The following is a 22,928-nucleotide window of genomic DNA, read 5'->3' as shown; positions in this document are numbered from 1 at the left end:
TCTACTGTGTGCCAGGTGATGTACATACATTGTCCCTAACAGGGTGGGGTCAGCCTTGCTCACATATGTGAGCAAAAATTCAGCGACTATATTAAGCCAAACCCTCTCAGCCTCAGGATTTGAACTTGGGTCTTGCTCACACCAAAACCTAATATTTCCTCAGCAGGCAAGCCTGACCTTCCAAGTAGAAGTCAGGCTCTAGACCCTCAAAAACCAAGAGTAATTTCCAAATCAAGAGGAAGATAAGGGAAGTAGCAAGACAGCCCATCTCTGAGGCAGAAACCTCCCACCTTTCTTTTCCTTTAGCCTCTAATTTCTCATGAAACTAATCACATTGGTCATGCACACTACTAAGCAGGTAAGGTTTTTAAGAAGATACTAAGGAAAGCAGAATCTGAGCAGAAGATATGACTAGATTCAAAAAGACAAATATTCTGTTTGTGTATGTCCTGGTTGCATCTTTACTCCTTTAAATTTAGTACTATGAGTTCGCAAGTTCTTAAGTTGTCTTTCTATTCTCAAATTCCCTTCATCCTGTGGCATCTCCTTTTCCCCAATTCATTACCAATTTTCTATTTGTATTTATCATTTTCTCTTGAAAACTTTAATTCTGGAGACTGACCTTCTGAGTTCAAATTCTGCTTCCACTCCCTCACTAGCTAAAAGACATGATGAGTTATTTCCAAACCACAGTTGCTTCTTTATATGCAAAACTGGGGTGATGATAATATATGCCTGATCAGATAAAGTGAGGATTAAATGAAAAATATGCCCAGCATTTAGCAAAGACACATAATAGACACTCAATAACCATTAGCTGGTATTCGTACCACTTGTTCTTATTTGGCTACTGTAAGAGACTGAGATCAACTGAGAACAGCATGTAAAAGCATTTTGAAAGAATTAAAATGATACAAATGTCAGCTATCCTTACTACCTTCTCCTAGCAAAATGAGTTAGTGCATAAACACTTTTAAGGCTGTGTCTTACCTGGCAAACCCGTTCACAGTTTGTCTCCTCTGTGAAAGAGGAAGGGAGATCTGTCCTTTAAGGGTAGAAAGGTAACTTCAGATGAGATAACAGAGCTCATGGGAAGGAGGGAAGGGGGAAGGGGATTCTCTGTTTCCCGCCATGAGGTACTTTCCAAGACTACACTGCTGTGCAGAGTGGGGACTACCATCTAGTTAACGTGGAAAGAAAATATACCAGTGAAACAAGAGCATCTTACAACTAAATGCCATGTGTTCCCAAATGGATGCAGATCTTTGTACCTTGATTTAATGAGTCCGTCTTCCCTGTGCAGCATCAGAGTGGGCAAGATGTTTCTAGAACATATTATCCATACAGCATAGGAATATAGGTACAAAAGTTTTTTTTTCCCTAAGAATCATTTTCAGCAGACTAGATGGCATTTCCCCTCCTTTCCATATGAGGGGGCTTGCTTGGAATAGAGTGGCCAGCAGGGAGGGAGGGAGGGAGAGCAAGGTGTTTCCTGGCAAGAGGCAGGGGCCTAATGCCACCTTGATGGAAGATCTCGATTCCTGTTTTTCAGGCACTGGGGCACTTCTGCTCCACTAAAGCAGGTTAACAAAAAGTACACAGGTTTAATCCTATCAGAGTTTATGTCAAGGCAACCTATCTCCCCAAGTATATTTACCATTGCTACTTGCTACATTTCCTTAGATAACAGTGTAAACAGGAAAGGAATCAAGAAGAGGGCCTGGCAAGGCATGGACAAGAAGTAAGGGATTGAGAAAGTTAGCAGAGCAGAAAAGGGGAGAAAGAAGCGGGTTGGGACAGGAGAAGAATTATGTCTAGGTATTACATGTTTGACAAAGGTCTGGGTGTGCTACTTAACAGTGCTAAAGCTTGGAGTGGCAGAAGCCTAGGCGACCCTGGGGAGGAAACTAGTTACTCGTGAGCACTTAGATGTTGGTTGGTATGGTACTGGGGGCTTTATTATGCAGCATCTCATTTAACCCTGGCAAAACCCATGAGATCAGTTTTATTTTCATCTCAATTTCATTGATGAGGAAAATCCTCATGGAGGTTAAGTAAGTGGTTTGAAGCCACACAGCTAGCAAATAGCAGAACTAGATTTAAGCTTATACCTCAAAAATCCTACAGTTTCCAGTGTGCCACCTGCCTTCTGGATAAATTTCCTAATAGTGGAGGTTTAGCCCTTTAAGGGATATTCACAAATTAAAGGGACATTTACAAGTTTATTTTAACCATTTGTATAGAAACCCCCTTATTACTTACAAATATAAAATAAATAATAAGAAACTTCAAACAATACAGAAGGGTATAAAGTAAAAAGTTCCTCCTTGCTCACCACAAATTCCATTCTCCAGAGAGACCACTGTTGATAATTTGGTGTATATCCTCCACATCCTTTCCTAAGCTATTATTAATTAATTAATTAATTAATTAATTAATTTTTGTCTTTTTGCCATTTCTAGGGCCGCTCCCAAGGCATATGGAGGTTCCCAGGCTAGGGGTCTAATCGGAGCTGTAGCCGCTGGCCTACACCAGAGCCACAGCAACGCAGGATCCAAACCGCATCTGCAACCTACACCACAGCTCATGGCAACACCAGATCCTTAACCCACTGAGCAAGGGCAGGGACCGAACCCGCAACCTCATGGTTCCTAGCCGGATTTGTTAACCACTGAGCCACGATGGGAACTCCTCCTAAGCTATTTTTAAATTGAATCATATTACATACACTTACTTGAAACTTTGTTTTTTCTTCAAACTAATGAGAAATCACCATATTCTATATTAGTATACGTATAGCTAATTGTTCATGAAAATTCACTACATGCATAAACCATAATTTACTCATTTTTCTTTCCCTCCCTCCCTCTGTCCATCTTCCTTTCTTCCTTCTTTCTTTTCTTTCTTGTCTTTTTAGGGCCACACCTTGCTATATATAAAGTTCCCAGGCTAGGAGCTGAATCAGAGCTGCAGCTGAGGCCTACGCCACAGCCAGGCCAGATCTGAACTGCATCTGTGACCTACGCCACAGTTTGCAGCAAGGTTGGATCCTTAACCTACTGAGTGAGGCCAGGGATTGTTCGATGGATACTAGTTGGGTTCTTAATCCACTGAGTCACAGTGGGAACTCCTACTCATTTTTCCAATGATGAGCATTTAGGTTGTTTCTGATTTTTCACTGTTATAAACAATGCTGAAATAACCTGTTGAAATTAATATCTTTACATTATGAAGTATCTTCACATGTATACTTTTATCTCAGTAGAATGTGTCTCTTAAAGTGAGATTGCTGGGCTAAAGGGGATGAGGCTTTTATACTTTAATATATAATTCGGGAAAGAAATTTACATTCCCATGAACGGTGTGCAACACTCCCATGTTTCACCACAGCAGGGGAAAATATCAATCATTCAAAATTTTTTGATAAACTACTAGGTGAAAAAAATAGCCTCTCAGGTGGTTTGAATTTGATATCCTTTGGTTATTAGGGGTACAGGACAACAAGACCTGATTGCGAGGCAGATTCTTGGGTTTTCCCAAAGTCGGTGGCTCGGGTCAGTGACTCATCTGTGTCCCCACATGCTAATCTCAGAGCATATGCAAATTTAAGTCTCACCAGAATGACAAATTTCTATGGGCCCTGGGCCTTCAGAGGCCACTCACTCATTTATCGAATACCTGCTATGAGCCAGGCACTGTTCTACATGAGGAGGGTGAAGTAGCTGATGAGAAAGACAAGGTCCCTGTACTGTTGGAACTTATACTCTTGGTGGGAAAGTTAACAGTAAAGAAGTAAACATATAAACAAGGGACTTCCGGTCATGCCTGAGCTTTACAGGAGCAGTCAGAAACTGCTAGAGCTTCGAGTAGCACATCCTACCACTGTATAATAAGGGACAAGACAGGCACGTGGGTCAAAATCCTCCACATAGCTCTTCTTGGTTGTTTCAAAAACTAAATCAGCCCCCAAATCTAAATCTTCCTCCTCCAATACACACGGGGGCCTCTTCCCTACTTCCCAGCTTAGTGAATGGGCAAGACCGAAAACTAGGAATCATCCTTGACATCTCTTTCTCCCTCACTCTCCACATACAATCTATTATCAAATTGGGTTTATTTATTTCCTAAGTATTTCTGGAATATCTCTCTCCATCAGCACCACCACCCTAGCACAAGCTAACATCATGTCCGGCCTGGATACTGCCTCAGCTAACTAGTACCTGCACACACACAGCTTTTCCTCCATGTGGATTCCGCACTGCTATCAGTCTTCTAATTCTTTCTCCTTAATATTTCCAAAAGCTGTCTATTGTTCTTAGGATAAATACAAAGCCTCCTACCGTGATCCGTGAAACTGTGCATATCTGGTCCCATCACCCCAACCCCCACCTCATTTCCACCACACAGCTCATGACTTCCTCCTTTTAGTCATGTTGACATTCTTGCCACCCCTCATACTCACTGAGCTCCTATCCAGCAGCCTTGCGCCTGCTGTTCCTATAGCTTGGGATCATCACTCCTTGGCTTAATTCAAGCACCATTTCTCTAAGAAGGGCCTCCCAAAGGAGCAAAATCCACCTACTATATGCTCTTATGGTACCTCGTCTCTCTTTCTCATGGTCTGAATCATAGTTGTATTTCTACATTTGCTTGTATTTCCTTTAGACTATAAGCACCATGGAGACCAAAGCCATGTCTACTTTTGTTTCACAGCACATCTGGCACATGGTATACATTAAACATATGCTGAATAAAAGAACAAATAAATTGACACAAGATAGGCTGAACTGCTTGGAAGAAATTTTAAGTGCTCGGAAAGAATGGAAAATAAATGGTTGAAGTTAGCCATGTGTACTATGGCCAGACAAAAAGCAAGGAAGAAGGGTGTGTGTTGATGGGAGAGGGGGTACAAGAGCATGTCCATAGCTACGGAGACAAGGTTGCCCAAATCAGTGAGGCCAGAATGAGTGAGCCTTGAATTCCAAAGAGCTTTAATCCACTCATAAACTATGGGGATCCAGTAGAGGTTCTTGGAAGATTAAAGTGAAGGTGGAAAAGAATAATCCAGGTAGGTTCACCTATCATCTGGGTAGAGGATGGCTGGAACCAGACAGAGAGGTAGCAGGCCTAGAGGCAAAGAGATGGATAAAATTCTGGGATTAAGCAACAGACCATGGTGATTAACTGGGTTTGGGAAATGCAGAAACCGTCAAATGCTTTCCTCTGACCTCACCTTACCCTAAGAGTTGTAGATTAGAAGATCCAGACCTGAGAACTAGAAAAAGACATGATCAGAGTCTTCTCAATTCTTAAAACACACAATTTTATTTCTCCCCTAAGGACTTCAAATAATGAAATAAGAGCATTAGGCCGAAAGAAACTCAGGCAGATGGTACAGTAATTAACGAGTATCTTATCTTACTGCATTGTTGTTGGGGCAAGATGTTTAATAATTAACATCTGGCTAGACATCCAGGAGGTGGTCAGTTTCTATTTCTACCAGGATTCAATCAGACAAACAAATGTGCTTCATGGTAAGAAACAGGTGAAAGAGCAGTGGATGAAGAGTGAGGATGCCAGGGTTCCAGCCCCAGCTCTCAAGCCAATACCACTGTGTCAGCCTGAGACACATGACTTCCCTGGACACAGATCTCCATATCTGTATAACTGGCTGGGAAGGGAAGACAGAGACTGGAAGAGATTCCTCTTGAATTGGCAGAACACTGGGATTCTGGGAGGTATGTCCAGGAGCCTCGGTGGGGGGAAGGGAGGAGCTGAGTGGGCCCCGTGCCCTATCCACACCTACAGCCCCTCACCTGAGAAGCTCCACTTTACTATCTACTATATCAGGGACCAAGATGTCATTCGATCCCAACCTAGACCTCCTCCACCAAGGGAAAGCTATCTTGTCTCTTGGGATCTCCCAAAAAATGATAACATAAGTTGGTAGCTGTGTGGATCTATAAGGTAACATCACTCTGAGAGCTTCTTTAAAATTCACAAAAGCACAAAGACACACAACATTTTAGAATTTGAGGGGTGAACTAAACTTTCATTCCAGGAATAAACTTCGAGGTTGGAGGAAGCTAACCAGAGCTATTAGCCAATAATACAGAGGGCTATAGGGGTTTACTTTAGCCTTATCTTAATGTTTTGTTTTAAGGGAGCAAGTATCACTTGTGTGATTAAAAACATCCTTTTAAAGAAAAAAAAGTGGAGAATTACACACACAAAAACCCCTGTGACAACTGATCTCTCTGCAGCTCCAAACAAAAAGACTGTGGTAACTTCACAGGACTTCCTGACTTCAGAGGCTTTGTCAGAGGCCCCAAACCATACCAACTAGCCAGTACCCACATCTGAAGTAATCTCACTTACCGGCTCACACTTTGCAATTGCAGAAACCTGGATGCTAATCAGAAGGTTGGTTGCCTCTTTAGAAAGAGAACAAGGAGATAGACCAAAATGAACATATTCTGGTGTAGCATTTTCCAAAGTTCATACCTCAGTTTGTGGTGGATCTTGAGAAAATCAATTTACTGGACTTTTTCTATTTAAAACTGTTAATTTAGGGATTACCGTTTACGAATTTAAATGTTACTAAAATAATATTTGGTGTCATTTTGTTATTCTTTTATCTGACAATAGTAGCTGATGTTTGTTGTGTGCGGACATTTTGTTCCCATTTTATAAACTTATATATGTGTGTAAATGTCACAATGTAAACTGTATTTTTCACTGGACTTAGGACTTTTCCGTGTTCAGCATTCTCTGGTTCTAAAATGTGTCACGCAAGTAGGCTTCCACTTAACCAATGCCATACGAACACAGAATTTTGTATTATTTGATCACTTTAGCAGCCTGGCTACTCACATTGCATGAATGGCTCATCGACACCTGAAGCTCCACTTTCTGAAATCCCTGTCCATTTAGCAATTTGCTTACTATAGGATTATACAATTTGGTTATAATCATTGTTTTTGAAAAATGTTCAATATTCTTCATAAAAATAGAACCACTTTTACATGGATGCAACTAGAGATTCCCATACGAAGTCAGAAAGAGAAAGACAAATACCACATGATGTCACTTATATGTGGAATCTAAAATATGGCACAGATGAACCTATCTACAGAACAGAAACAGACTCACAGACATGGAGAACAGAGTTGTGGCTGCCAAGGGAGGAAGTGGGATGGACTGGGAGTTTGGGATAGTAGATGCAAACTATTACATTTAGTATGGATAAGCAACGAGGTTCTGCTGTATAGCAAGCACAGGGAACTATATCCAATCACTTGTGATAGAACATGATGGAAGGTACAAGGAGAAAAAGAACTTATATATAATATGTATGACTGAGTCACTTTGCTACTCAGCAGGAGTTGACAGAACATTGTAGATCAACTATAATACAAGTTTTTTTAAAAAACAGAACAGCTTTTAAAACATTTTGCTGGTGATTCAAGGATTGGGGCTTGTACTCTAATGGGATTTTTGTCTATAGGTTTCTTTTCTTATTCTGACCTGGCAGACTGCTGGCTCTAAAGTCCTAAATCTGAAGATGGGGTACAAAGGGGCAGAGATGGGGCTAGACCTCTATTTTCCTGAAAAGGCAGCTCAAGTGGCTTCAGAAATCCCTTGCTGCTATGGAGTTTGAGCTAAACACATGAGGCACAGGAAAAAAAGACTGTGCAAAGCTGTGGAATTTTTATGAATTTGTTTTCACAGTCTAGCCTGGTTATGGCTCTGGTGGAATTCACGGCACTTCAAGGTGAGGTTTAGTCTATTTCCTTGTGTATCATGAGTGTCCCATGTTCCGTCACTGCTTCAGACAATTCATATAGGACCTATATCCTACAGAAAATGTGCTAAGTCAGAGGACCTTAGGGACACCAATTTTCCAGCTTTCCTAACCTTTTGCAATTCTCCCTCCCTTTTATTCCCAGCATTAAGCTTAAGTCATTGCAGAATCTTGTCTGAATGAGATTTAGTTACATCTGAGCCATTTTCATGTCCTATCGAGCTTGTAATAATGGAATTCTGTCTGAACCTTCTTTTCACATTTTTTTCCTCAGAAAATACAAGGCCCAAGTTGGTCTTATGAGCAAACTGAGCTGATCTCCCACAGACAACTTAAAGGTGGGAAGACAGCTATTTCTAAAAGAGGGAAGACAGAAAGGGAAAATCAAATAAAATGACAAAACTCCCAAGGGAACTCATACATTCTCATTTGCAAGGTTACACTTACATCTCAATTGAAAAGGGCTGAAAGAACCTGCATATTCTGTCAATCAGCTATCCCTCCCTACCTGGTTTCACTCTGGCAGATACACACTTCTGCCATATTTCCAAGTGATAGACTGAGACACACAAAACGATGCTTCAAAGCAGACAGGGAATTGGCTTGGAGGTTAGGTGCATGAAGGACAGAGTCGGTGGATGGGCACCTGATGGAGAGAAAATGAGCAAGGGGGAAGTTAGGGAAGTGAGTTGGATACAAAGTAGAAAAGTGACACTGAACCTGCTTAGCAAAGAGCCTTGTGCTGTGATCCTGTAAAATAAGTCTGAATCATACCAAACATTTATTCCATCATATGCTGAGGACACATTTCATGTCTCGGGAATAAAATTAATGCATTTCTGAGCCAGTGTGGTTGTCACCATATCTAAAGCCTATAGCATGTATCAGATGAAAGGGAAAAGTAATTAAGAATTCCAAAAGTGGTATTTCTACCTCTATCATTTCGCCTTTAGAGTCCAAGAAGCGCCTAAAACTGTGCAGAAGGGTTTCTTAGCTGCACCTGTTTCGGAAGAGCCTGCGCTAATTAAAGAAGAAAACAACAGGTTCCCACAGGCAGAAACTCGATCCAGACCCCCACCTCCTGGCATCCGCGCCAAGAGCCACCGGAGCGCGTCCCAGGCCTACGCTCCCAGCCTGCGGTCAGCTCTGCAAAACTAGGCAACAATGGCTTCCTCTCTCCTTAGGCCCAGGGAGGGACCCATTTTCGCAAGGCTCACCTGCAGGGAGCCAGGTGAAGAGTAGCAGCCAAGGTATGGGCAGGTCGGGGCCCATGCCAGCCCTCTCTGGCCCCTTCAGCTCAGGGACTCCAAGGGCGCTGTGTCTTTCTTCATCAGCGGCGGACCTGGACACCCCACTTTTTCAAGGAATCCCTCCGCTTTCCCCCACTCGGCGCCGCGCTGCGTGAGGACCAACTGGGGTCCGCGGACAGGTACCGCCTGGTTCCTGCCCACCTGTGGCGCTCCCGTGGCTCCGCCTCCCGCACCGCGCGCCGCAGTTTCCTGCTCCGCCCCGACTCCGCCCGCGGCCACCTTCCCTACCTGCCGCCGCCCCCTCCCAGGCTGCCAGGTGATTCTCCTCACCCAAACGCGAAGCACCCCTTCCTGCCTATAAAGCCTGATACCATTTCCCCCACAAGCTCTCAGGAAATCTCACCTCTCGCAAATTTCTTCCCTTCTATTTGTAGAATTATGTGGATATAACTTTCTAGGGAGTGATTCCTGCTACATGTTTCCATTCACTTATATGTGCTTGGAAAACTCTTTTCTTCCCCACTAAAAGCACACTAGTAGGAAGTTTACACGTAATGTTTGTTCAGGTTTTCTAGAAACTAAAGATGTAGGATATGAACCAGAGAAATAAACTTAATTTTCCGCAATTATAAAAGAAACAGATGCTTATTACAGAAAAGTTAGAAAAATATAAATTAATGGAAATTTTAAAAACCCATAGTTAGGGATTGAATATTGGTTTATTCGTTTTTATAATTTGCAATCCTGCATGTTGCTCAGCAGTCCCACACAGACCTCAGCCTCCCAAGGTCAAAGATTCCACCAGGCCACCTAGGATGTAATCCCAGTCTCGCTTCCTTGAGAGGAACCCACAGGGAAGGGTAGAGAAAAAGAGGGGAGGAAGGCACATTTGCCTTCAGGAACAAGCCAACCAATGACATTAATTTGTAAAGTTACATGAACCCTGGCTAATATAAATAGACAGCAAGCTATTTCATACACCTCTCCCTCATCAGGGATTTCTCACTGTGCTCCCCATTCTGTAACAAACACAATTCCCCTTCCCCTCCCAGCCACTGCATTTTTCCTGAAGAAAATAATTATAAAGATGCATTAAACATGGTTTCTGTCCTCAGGAAGCTCTCATTCTGCCACTGATCTGAGAAATCAATACTGTTGTTCCTAAGTGTATCTCCTGTCTTTCTCTCCTGGGAAGGGCCCTCTTCGCTTGGCACGCATCTCCCCTCCACCCAGAGGAGCATCCACATCCTGAATCTGATTGGTGGTTTCAACCCAGTCTCTTCTCTCCAAACCTCCTCTTCCCCTTCCACTCCTGGGTCTGGCCTCTGTTTCTCCAGTAAGGCCACTCCACTTTAAATGTTTTTCTTGTAGCCTCTTCTAAAAGATAGGAAATAAAATCAGGAAGGCAGATGGCACAGTATGTTAAGAGTCTTTGGATCTTCTACAGTGGAATCCCAGTGCAGCAGCAGCAGTAGGATAAAATGTGAGTGAGGGGTGCTCCCCCAATGCCTTCCAGGGACCCTGCACATGCTCCCAAGAACACTGAATATGTTTGTTTGTGACCCTGAGGGATGTGTGTGGTTCCTGGCTTGAGAATTGTTCTAGGTGAATTTTCAATATCAGTTGAAATAAGTATGAGCCTTCTCCTTCCCACACATACCTCCCCTCAACCCTTTCTTTGGTATTAAGGTCATTTTAATATTCACTGAAGCCGGCATTTCTCCACGTTTATTCCATGGAACTACTGTTCCATGGAATGTTAATAAACAGTATATGGAAAAAGGGCTCTTTGATCAAATATATTCAAGAAATGCTGGGTTAAACTAAATGAGACATTTTTCAGGACCTATCAAACTCTTAGGGTGCTACTATACATTTGAACTTCCAAGGGAATATGTCATACAGCATTTCCTAGCATGATTTAACCACAAAATCCTTTTTTCTCATACATATCTTAGGGCAGATGTCCATGGAATACATTTGGGGAAATCCTGGTGGAGGGATAACTTAGAGACTTCTATAGGAATGAAAAAAATGACTTTAACAGAGGTTATTTAAAGTGTAGTAGAATTAGAAATTTTCCTTATGTTATCTTGGGAATAACTCATTCAACTGTATATCTACCTTGATTGATTCTCTTGGAGTGAATGCTTAAATTAACTTTATGTGGTTCTCTGCACGTTTTTTTCTTCACCACCTATTATATATGACTTACCAAGTAATGTTCCAAGTGCTTTACATGCATCATCTCATTAAATTCTCACAATAACTGTATGAAACAAAAGCTATTATTATCAATCCCATTTTACAGATGTGGAAGCTGAGGAACAAAAGTAACTTGTCCCCAGTAACAAAACTAGTGAGGGAGTTGTGAGTCTAAGTGAGGCATTCTGATTCCAGACCTCATGCTCTTAGCTACTGTACCACCATACACCCTCACTGAGCTATGTTTGATCTATATTTACAGCTGGTTGACTCTATGACCCTGTACTAATGCATTTTCTTTCCAGATATGCCATTTAACTCCACACAAAGAAAAATTCCACTCCACTGCCATCAGCTGTCCCGGACCAGTCATTCTGCCAGCATGTGCCATTCATTCAATAAGGATTAGCTAAGAGTATACATTTGGCTCAGAACAACAAACAGTTTTTTCATTGCTAGATGTAAAAGTAGAAATCACTCGACCTTCTGATAGTGACTGAGACAAAAGTGTCCTCATCCACAAAACAATAATAGCTACCATCTATTAAACTTTCATTGTACTAGGCACTACCTAAACACTTTTTGTGTTAATTTCAATAATTCTTTCAACAATACTCTGAGGCAAGGATTATCATCATCCCCATTTTTATAGCTGAGGAACTTGAGACACAAAGATTCAGTTATTCATCCAGGGTCACCCAACTGGTAAGTAGCGGAGCTGAGATGCAAACTTAGGCAACTTGCCTTCAGAGCACACACCCTTAATTACTACCCTAGCCACACTGTGCGTCTTTGTGTTGACTGGTCCAGGCTCTAACCACAAAGTACTGAACCTATGATCTCACCATTTATAATCATACTTCCTGGTTGAAACCACATTCAGGAATGTTCTGAATATTGCATCTATATATACATGTGCATCTCTATTTAAGGACATTATGATGCTTGTACATCTATATGTGTATTTATCAAGAACGGAGGAAAGAAAAGAACACGTAAATTAAAATTATGCTTCAGGTACTTAAAGCTAAAGGAGGGCAAAAAATGAAAGTAGCTAACCATTTGGAGTATATCTTGTTCATCTTTATGTCTAGCGTATAGCATGGTGCCTGGCAGATAGGCAGTGCTCAATAAATATTTGTTGTGCTTTTTATTCTATAGTTTCTGGAGAAAGTGACATGGGATCTGGGTTTGAAAATGAAGAAGATTTTGCCAGAGTCATTCAAGCAAAGAGAGCAGCATGTCAACAATAATGGCACCAGGAAATGGCATAGCTGAATTTTAAACACTTGAGTTCTGCTAGAATATAAAGCAAGGAGGGGAGTGGTAGAAAAGTATATGAGAGAGCTAGCCGGAGTAAATAAAGGGCCTTGCATGACCAGCTGAGGAACTAAGACTACATGTAGTAGACAGTGGGGAGCCAGAGAAGGATTTTAAGCTGGGCGAGGCATGGTCAGACTTGCATCTTAGAAAGAAAACTTGGCAGCAGTGAGAAGAATGGTAGGTGAGAAGTGAGATGAAAGTCAGGGAGACCAGTCAGGAAACTGTTACTATATTCAAGGTGGGAGATACTGAGGGCTTAAACCAGTCATTGGTATTGGCAGTGGAGAGAGGGAGTACTTTGGCAGATATTTAGAATGCACAATTGACAAGATTGGTGATAAATTAGATGCAAAAATTGAGAGAATTTCTGACTGTTGAGCCTGGGTGGATGGTTTAAAGAACGTAGAAATATAGAAAGGTTTTGAATCACTTCAAACAATTTGAGGGAGTAGTGAATAATCCAAATGAAACACATATGGAAGTTGGACATCTTTATGAAGTACAATTGCTTTAATGAGATTGGTAGGAGCTGCACACCTATATAGGGAGGTCTAGGTTAGTAGGAACTAGGAAGACTTCTTGGTTAGTGGGATATAATAAGACAATTTATCTTGGAGTAGGGCTAAAGCAAGAGATGGTAGAATCTAATAAAAGGAGTTTGAGAACAGATATGTTTATTATTACCATTCCTACTTAACATTTTATAACTAGTGTAATAAGAAAATAAAATTAAGAGTCTGAAAATAAAGACTAAAGATGTTGTTATTCACAGTATTATGATTATCTACACAGAATATTGAAGAGAATCTATAAATTATGTATAATAATAAGAAAGATTGCTGGAAACAAGGTCAATATATTAATATCACCTGTGTTTATATATACCAGCAACATCCATTTGGAAGATATGACTTTAAAATATACATTTGTAATAGCAATAAATCTATAAAGTAACTAAGAATAAATCTAACAATGTATGTGCAACAGCTTTATGGAGAAATTTGAAGAAAGTTACTGAAGACATTTTTTTTAAGATTTAAATAAATGCAAAGATATACCAGGTTTATGGATAAGAATGTGCAATATCATGAAGGATGCTACTATTTCCCCCAATTAATCAAATTCTATATATTTCTAACAAAATCCTGAAAAAAAATCTCCCCAGAACTTCACAAACCATTTCTAAAATTAAATGGAAATCACAGAATGCTAAATAGCTAAATAATTTTCAAGAAAAATAAGGAGGAAGAGGGAAACTTGCCTCATCAAATGATAAAGCTAGAACAAATAAAACAGTGTGGCATTGGCATATAGATAGGTAAGTTAAGCATAAAAGAGATTCTGGAAATAGACACCCATATAGATAAGAACATAGTAATATAACACAGATGACATTATAATGCAATAGCATAATCATAAACTATTCAATAAGTGATGATGGAACAACCAGTGCCTGCTGTGTTAAAAGATGTACCTTTTCTTCACACCTCATACAAAATTCCAAATTGTGTGATTTGATTAAAATCTAAATATTAACAGCAAAAGTTTCAAGTTTTTATAAGAAAACACACTGGAATGCCCATATAAGCCTAAATTCCTAAACAGAAAACAAAAAGAAAAATTCATTAAGAAAGACTAATACATAAAGCTATATTAAATTTAAAAGTTTTATAAACAAAAGGCAATATATACAAAGTTTAAAAATCCCACAAACTGGAAAAGGATATTTGCTATGGATTTAAAAGGCAAAAAATTATAATGAACATATATTTTTTAAAAACTCCAAAAAAGTAAGAAGGAGTTCAATTGAGTTCAATGGTAAGGGAGAGGAATAGGCAACTCACAGTAGAGGAAATATGATTTATTGTTAGACATATTAAAAGATGCTCCCCTTGACTAGTAATCAGAAATTGGAAATTTAAAGCAACAAATGCTGTTTAACCTCTGACAAACTGGTTAAAATGTAGAAGTCTGAGTTAACCAAGTGTTAATAAAGATGTGAGAAGTGTAAACTGATTCAACTTCTTGGAAGAACAACGTGACAAAACCTCATAATGTTGAAGGTGCACATACCCTAGGATCTCGTGATTTCCCCTCTAGGTCTCCACTCTTTAGAAATTCTCACTCTTATGCAAGGGTGTTCACCGCAAAGCAATGTTTATAAAACTCAGAACAAATTTCCACCAGGTGGAAGTAAATAAAATGGGGCTTATCAATGGAATGAGATAATATGCTAAAGTTAAAATGAATTAACCAGATCATGGATGAATATTAAAAATATAAAAGTATATGAATAAAGAAGTTGCAATATGGTGTTGTTTTGTTAAATGCTAATACACAAAACAACACCATATAGTATTATGGAAGATTCATATATATGTAGAATAAAGTATAAAAACATTCTGGGAAATGGGATTGACCAATATTAGAATGTTGTTACTTCTGAGAGGGAAGAAGGAGAGAAATAGATTGGAAGGGACTTTAGAAATAGATTGGAAGGGACCTATAATTTTTTTTTGAATATCTGAAACAAATATGCTAAAAACATAAAATCAATTAAATTTAGGTAGTATAAGTGGTATGAATTGCATTATTTTGTGTGCTTTTATATATCTTTGGCATATTTGTATTTAAAAATACTTTTAATTGATTTATATTCAGCTGTCCAGTTTTCCCAGCATTGCTTGCTGAAGAGACTGTCTTTTTACCACTTTATATTCTTGCTTCTTTTGTTGAAAATTAATTGGCTATAGGTGTCTGGGTTTATTTCTGGACTATATTCTGTTCATTGATCCATATGCCTGTTTCTGTACTAGTACCACACTGTCTTAATTACCATAGGTTTGTAATATTGTCTAAAATCTGGGAGAATTATACCTCCTGCTTTGTTTTTTTTCCCCTCAGGACTGTTTGGGCAATTCTCAGTCTTTTATGGTTCCATGTAAATTTTTGGATTATTTGTTCTAGTTCTGTGAAAAAAGTCATGGATAATTTGACATTGTAGATCACATTGGGTAGTATAGCCATTTTAACAATACTAATTCTTTCAGTCCAGGAGTATGGGATATCTTTCCATTTCTTTAAATCCTCTTTAATTTCCTTGATTAATGTTTTATAGTTCTCAGTATATAAACATTTCACCTCCTAGGTCAGGTTTATTCCTAGGTATTTAATTTTTGGGGGTACAATTTTAAAAGGTATTGTTTTTTATATTCATTTTCTGATATTAACTTGTTAATACAGAAATGCAACCAATTTCTGAATGTCAATCTTGTATCCTGTTCCATAAATCAATGAATCTAGAACACACCCAAACACTGTGCAAAAAAATAAGCTCAAAATGGCTTAAAGACTTAAACATAAGACACCATAAAACTCCTAGAAGAGAATATCGCAAAACATTCTCTGACATCTACCATACAAAAGTTTAGGTCAGCCTCCCAATGCAAAAGAAATAAAAACAAAAATAAACAAATGAGACCAAAACAAACTTACAAGCTTTTGCGCAGCAAGGAAAACCATTAAAAAAAAGAGAAAAAAAAAAGAAAAGACAACCTACAGAATGGGAGAAAATAGCTGCAAATGATGTGACTTACAAGGGCTTAATCTCCAAAATGTACAGACAATCATACAACTCAACAACAACAACAAAAAAATAAAAAATACAATCAAAAATGGGCAGATGACCTAAAAAGACATTTCTCCAAAGAAGACATACAGATAGCCAGCAGGTACATGAAAAAATGTTCAATATCACTAATTATTAGAGAAATGAAAATCAAAACTATAATGAGACACCACCTCACACTGGTCAGCATGCTATCATTAATAAATCTACAAATAATAAATGCTGGAGAGGGTGTGGAGAAAAGGGAACTCTCCTACACTGTTGGTGGAAATGTAAATTGGCACAACCACTAAGGAAAACGGTATGAGGGTTTCTCAGAAAACTGAAGATAGAACTACCATATGATCCAGCAATCCTACTCCTGGGCATACACCCAGACAAAACTACAATTCAAAAACATACATGGAACCATATGTTCATTGCAGCACTATTCACAATAGCCAAGACATAGAAACAACCTAAATATCTGTTGACAACTGAATGTATTAAGAAGATGTGGTACATATACACAATGGAATACTACTCAGCCCTAAAAATAACAAAAAAAATGCAATTTGCAGCAACATGGATGCAATTAGAGATTCTCATACTAAGTGAAGTAAGTCAGAAAGAGAAAGACAAATACCATATGATAGCACTAATATGTGGAATATAAAATATGACACCAATGACCTACAAAACAGAAAATGATTCAGAGACATAGAGAACAGACTAGTGATTGTCAAGGAGGAGGAGGGAAGGACTAGCACTGACTGGGAGTTTGGGATTTTAGTAGATGCAAACTATTACATTTAGAATGGATAAGCAATGATGTCCTGCTGTATAGCACAGGGAACTATAGCCAATCACTTGTGATAGAACATGATGGAAGGTAATATGAAAAAAAAAGAATGCATATATAGGTATGACTGGCTCACTTTGCTATACAGCAGAAATTGACACAACATTGTAATTTAATTACACTTTTTTAATTAAAAAAATTTTTACAAAAGAAAGAAGAGCTCAGCGATAACAAACCCAACTAGTATACATGAGGATGCCAGCTTGATCCCTGGCCTTGATCAGTGGGTTAAGGATCCAGTATTGACATGAGCTGCATTGTAGGTCACAGACATGGCTCAGAACTTGTATTGTGGTGGCTGTGGTGTAGGCTGGCAGCTGCAGCTCAGATTTGACTCCTAGCCTGTCAATTTCCATATATTGTGTGTGTGGCCCTAAAAGGAAAAAAATAAAAGAAGAAGAAAGAGAAAAAAATTCTTTTAAGACAAAGAGAGTGAGCACTGGGTGCAGAACCAGACCAAGTTTGTTGTGTCATGACATTTCCACTGACATTCAGTGTGACAAAGTGTATGTCACTTTGGGCCTAGGTGTTTTATCTATCAAATGGGAAACTGGATGAAATAACCTCCTTGGTCCTTCCTACCTCTGGCATTCTACAGTTCAAAGGTGAAGAGGGTCCAGATTAGAGAGATGCCAGGGTCTTTGGGCTGGACAGAGGAATACAGAGCTAACACATCTCTAGGGTTACCTTCCTCAGTGAAGGGCCCTGCTGGGTTATGCCCATTTTGAGCAGAGGGAAAGACTCCATGTTTTGCCAAAGCCAAGCATGAAAACACTTTAACTGCACTTGTCATGAAAGGCCTGATAATCTGGTTCTCAATACTTTATTATAAGGAGAGAAACCAGAGACAAATGGGGTGCATTCCCGAGGCTGGAGCCACAGAGAAGAGGTCCATGTCCTCAGGTCATACCAACAAATGCAGAGATCCTGGGGTTTTTCTATTGCCAGAGGGATTTTTTTCCTCTCTAGCATTTCTTCCTCTTGTGTCAAGGCACAGTCTGCTCCTCTATGATGATGAGTTCAGTCTATGCACATCTCAGTAAAGCTTCAATAAGGGTCAGAATATCCAGTTCTTTCCACCCCACTCCAGAATCATTAGTCAATGGGGAGGCCCAGGAAGCGGTATTTTAAAAAAAAAAAAAAAAAGTTCCCAAGTGGTTCTAACGTGCAGCCAGAGTTGAGAAGCTGGTTGAAGGGTAAGCTGGAGGAGAGAACGCCCCACATATTTGTTGCCAAATGTTGGGGAGGGGCATAAAACCACCCATTTTTCTTCTGTAATTCAAGGTCAAATTATTTGGTCAAAGAGTATGTGTGGGGATTTTAATATATAGCCATAGACTTTGACTCACCTGCCTTGAAAAGGGGGACCCTAAATCCATTACTCTCAAGTTTAGACTGGACATAGTGACTCACTTCTAATGAATAATAAAATAGAAATGACACTGTGTTACCTCTAAGACTAGGTCATAAAGGCATTACAGTCACATCCTTGCCTCTTCTGGGGGAGACAAAGTGCAATGTTGTGAGGATACTCAGGTAGTCCTATGGGGAGGCCTCCATACTGAGGAGCTAAGGATTCCTGCCAATAGCCATGTGATGTGAGGAAGCTATCTTGGAAGGAAGTTTTCTAGATTCAGTCAAGTCTTCAGAAGAGCTGACATCTTGACTAAACTCACAGGGGACCCTGAGTGAAAAAAAAACCCTATACCTAAACTACTGTCAAATTTCTGATCCACAGAAAGAGTAAGAAAATATATATTTATTATTTTAAGCCACTAAAACAGTATTGCTATTCTGCAGCAATATATTACCAGTATAGTAAGCATATGCATTTTCTCCATTGAAGGTTACAGCCTCAATAAATGAATTTGTATAGGAAGGTTATGTAAAATGGCAAGAAAAATAAAAATCTGAAGAGACAAAGCCATCGTCAGAACCAGACACAAATGTGGTATGGATTTTGGAACTATCCTACAGGAGATTTAAAATAGTTATAATTAATATATTAAAGGATCCAATGGAAAAAAGTATTTTAAAGGAAATTTCAGCAAAGAAATTAAACTATAAGAGAATCAAATGGAAATGCTAGAAATAAAAAATTCAGTAGCAGAGATGAAAATGCCTTAAACAGGTCCATTGAGGGACTTTACACAGCAAAAGAAAGCAAAAGAAAGAATCATGGAACTTATAAATTGGCCAATAAAAAGTATATGAATTGATAAACAAGAGGAAAAAATAGGATAGAAAAAAAAAAAGAACAGAGCAGTCAAGAGCTGAAGAAAAAAGGTATAATATACATGTAATTGGACTCCCAGAAGGAATAAAGAGAAAGAATATGAGACAGAACAACTATCTGAAGAAATGATAGCCAAGAACTTTCTAAAATCAATGCCATACCTCAAACCACTGAAGCTCAGAGAACACTATGAAGGATAAATATTAAAGCCAAAGCAAAACCAAATAATAACACCCCACTCAGCATGTATTTGTATCAATTTGTTGGAGTGCCATAACAAAATACCACTGGAATGGCTTAAGCAACAGAAATCTATTGTTCATAGTCTGAAGGCTGCAAGTTCATTTCCTTGTGGCTTTCAGATAGCTGCCCTCTTGCTGTTTCTTCACATGGTTGTCACTATGTCCTTGGATGTCATCATGGTTTCTCTTTTTGTGTGCTCAAACTGTCCCTCCTTATAAGAATATCAGTCAGATTGGATTAGGAGCCACCATAAGAGCCTCATTTAAACATAATTACCTCTTTAAAGACCATTATCTTCAAATACAATCATATTCTGTGGTGCTAGGGTTAGGACTTAAACATATAAAATTTAGGGGGACACAATTCAGTACATCAATACTCAAAGGGCTAAAAACCAAAAACAAAGAGAAAAATCTTGAAAATGCATAGAGGAAAAAAAAATTACCTTACCTACAAAATAACAAGGATAAGAATTACAGCAGAGATCTTTTTTTTTTTTTTTTTTCCCTCCACCTGTGGCATGCAGAAGTTCCCAGGTCAAGGATTGAACACAAGCCACAGAAGTAACTGTGTCAAGTCCTTAACACACTGAGCCACCAGGGGACTCCACAGTAGAATTTCTTCCCCCTGAAATCATGCAAATAAGAAGATAATGGTGTGATATATTTAAAGTACTGAAAGATAAACAAAACAAAAAGACAACCCAGAGAATAGGAGAAAATATTTGCAAATGAAGCAACTGACAAGAGATTAATCTCCAGAATATACATACACTTCCTGAAGCTCACTAATAATAAAAAAAAAAAACAACCCCATCAAAAAATGGGCAGAAGATCTAAATAAACATTTCTCCAAAGAAGACATACAAATGGCCAAAAGGCACACAAAAAGATGTTTAACATCATGAATTATTAGGAAAATGCAAATCAAAACTACCATGAATTATCAACATACACCAACCAGAATGGCCATCATCAAAAAGACTACAAAAAATAAATGCTACAGATGGTGCGGAAAAAAGGGAACCCTCTTACACTGTTGGTGGGTGCCGAGACCAGCTCAGCAGGATGGGGGTGAAGAATGGGTGCTGTGAAACTTAAGGAAAAGAGTTAACATAAGACAAGACACAGAAACATTTATTTTAAGCAAAGGTGGGAACTGGGGGACTCAAGGTCTCAGGGACCAAGAGCCCTGCCCCAAGAAACCACACCTGCTTTTATTGTGCTGTTTAGATGAGATCAAGTGAGGAGGGGCTATGGATGTGGCCGGATATAGGGTTTGTTAACTATTTTATAAGTTCTTTTACTATTTTAAAAGCCACTTAGCTGGTAAAAGGTTAAGCTTTTACTTTGACCTTTAGGCACATAACCGTCTTTGTTCTTAAGCTTAAGTCATTTACCAGTACTGTGACTGCTTTTCAAGCAGGAAGATTGGATAAAGTAAAGAATGAAGATGGGATAAAGTAAAGAAGGACAAGATGGAGTTTTCAAAGAAACATGTCTCACACAGGTGGGAATGTAAATTGGTGCAACAACTATGGAAAACAGTATGGAGGCTTCTCAAAAACTAAATATAGAACTACCATATGATCCAGCAATCCCACTTCTGGGCATCTATCTGGAAAAAATCATAATTCAAGAAGAAACATTCACCCCAATGTTCGTTTCAGCACTATATACAATAGCCAAGACATGGAAGCAATTTAAATGTCCATTGATAGAAAAATGGATACAGAAGATGTGGTGTATACAATGGAATATTACTCAGCCATAAAAAGTGTGAATAATGCCATTTGCAGCAACATGGATGGAACTAGAGATTATCATATTAACTGAAGTTAGTCAGACAGTGAAATACAAACAATGTAGGTTTTCACTTATATGTGGAATCTAAAAAAGGATACAAATGAACTTATTTTCAGAACAGAAACAGACTCACAGTCTTGGAATATAATCTTATGGTTACTAAAGGGGATAGGTTGGGAGTAGGGATGGACTGGGGGATTGGGACTGGCATATGCACACTGAGGTATATGGAATGATTGGCCAGTGGGGACCTGCTGTATAGCCCAGAGAACTCTGCCTAATATTCTGTGATAATCTATGTGGGAAAAGATTCTGAAAGAAAATGAATGTGTGTATGTGTATAACTGACTCAGTTCATTGTACATCAGAAATTATTACAAGCATTTAGGAGAAAGTTTATGCAGGGTTTTACCACAGGTCACAGACTAAGGCTTTTGCAGTGTACAACTTTCTGATTGCTATGAGGCTTCTCTACTCAATCCCCATGACTTTTTAAATTATTTTTAACCAAAATAAGCAGCTAAGAAACTGAAAACAGGGCCTGAACACAGACAAGCTGTGTTCCAAGAGTGGTTATTAACATCCCATCTATCTCGAGCTTCCTCTGCCAGCAATAGGAATGTGCCACCTGGGAATTAAAATGATGGAATAGAAGGACTGGAGCTCAACTTCTCTCATAAAAACAGCAAAATTACAACCAAATACTGCACAACCTTCAACCAAATGGACTGGAAACTTTCAAAAAGATATCATACTCCAGAAGACAGAGAGGGGGCCACATCAAGAGGTAGCAGGGGTGATTACATGATATAAGCAACCCCATACCTCCTGGTGGGAAGCCCCACAGACTGGAAAGTAACTACCACAGAGACTTGCCTGCAGGAGTGAGAGTTCTGAGCCCCATGTCAAATCCCCATGCCTGGGGATCTGGCACTGGGAGAAAGAGCCCCCAAAGCAACTGGCATTGAAGGCCAGTGGGGCTTGTGCACAGGAGCTCCATGGGGCTGGGGGAAACAGAGACCCAATTCTTGAAAGGTGTGCACAGACTTTCATGTGGACTGGGTCTCAGGGCAAAACAAAGACTCCACAGGAATCTGGGTCGGACCTGACTGCAGTTCTTAGAGGATCTCCTAGAAAACAGGGGTTGGCTGTGGCTTGTTGTGGAGGAAGGGATTTGGAGGCAAAGATGGTGGGAATATTAATCAGTGTGTGTTTCTCTGGAGGTGACCATTTTGGGAAAATCTGACTCCACCCATCAGTGCTGAGAAGCCCCAGGCCAAACAATAATCCAGGTGGAATCACAGCCACACCCATCAGTAAAGAGGCTGCTTAAGACCCCCCTCCCCAGGCAGACAGCCACCTCTAATCTCATCCAGAGACAAAGCACCACCTACAGAGGGATAGGAATCAGCCCCACCTAACAGTGGGCAGGCACCAGTCCCTCCCATCAGGAAGACTACAGCAAGCCCCTGTACCAACTTCAGCCACAAAGGGGGCAGACACCAGAAGGAAGAGAGGCTACAATCTATTGTCTGCAAAAAGGTCACCACACCAAAAACCTATAAAAATGAAAAGACAGAGAACTATAACTCA

At 39.5% G+C, this 22,928-nt stretch overlaps 1 protein-coding gene across 1 annotated transcript in view; it reads right to left on the bottom strand.

Moving 5' to 3' along the window:
• ILDR1 (immunoglobulin like domain containing receptor 1) overlaps positions 1-9,279 on the bottom strand; it is a 44,579-nt gene extending 35,300 nt beyond the window's left edge. Inside the window, 1 exon segment of the mRNA XM_005654050.3 lies at positions 9,022-9,279. Coding sequence (XP_005654107.2) covers positions 9,022-9,076 — 55 coding nt within the window. The 5' untranslated portion in view covers positions 9,077-9,279.

The sequence above is a fragment of the Sus scrofa genome, chromosome 13 (genome assembly GCF_000003025.6).
Source record: "Sus scrofa isolate TJ Tabasco breed Duroc chromosome 13, Sscrofa11.1, whole genome shotgun sequence".
In the NCBI taxonomy this organism is placed as follows: domain Eukaryota; kingdom Metazoa; phylum Chordata; class Mammalia; order Artiodactyla; family Suidae; genus Sus; species Sus scrofa.
Note: the sequence above shows the minus strand (reverse complement) of the source record. Positions and strands in the feature narration are given on the sequence as shown.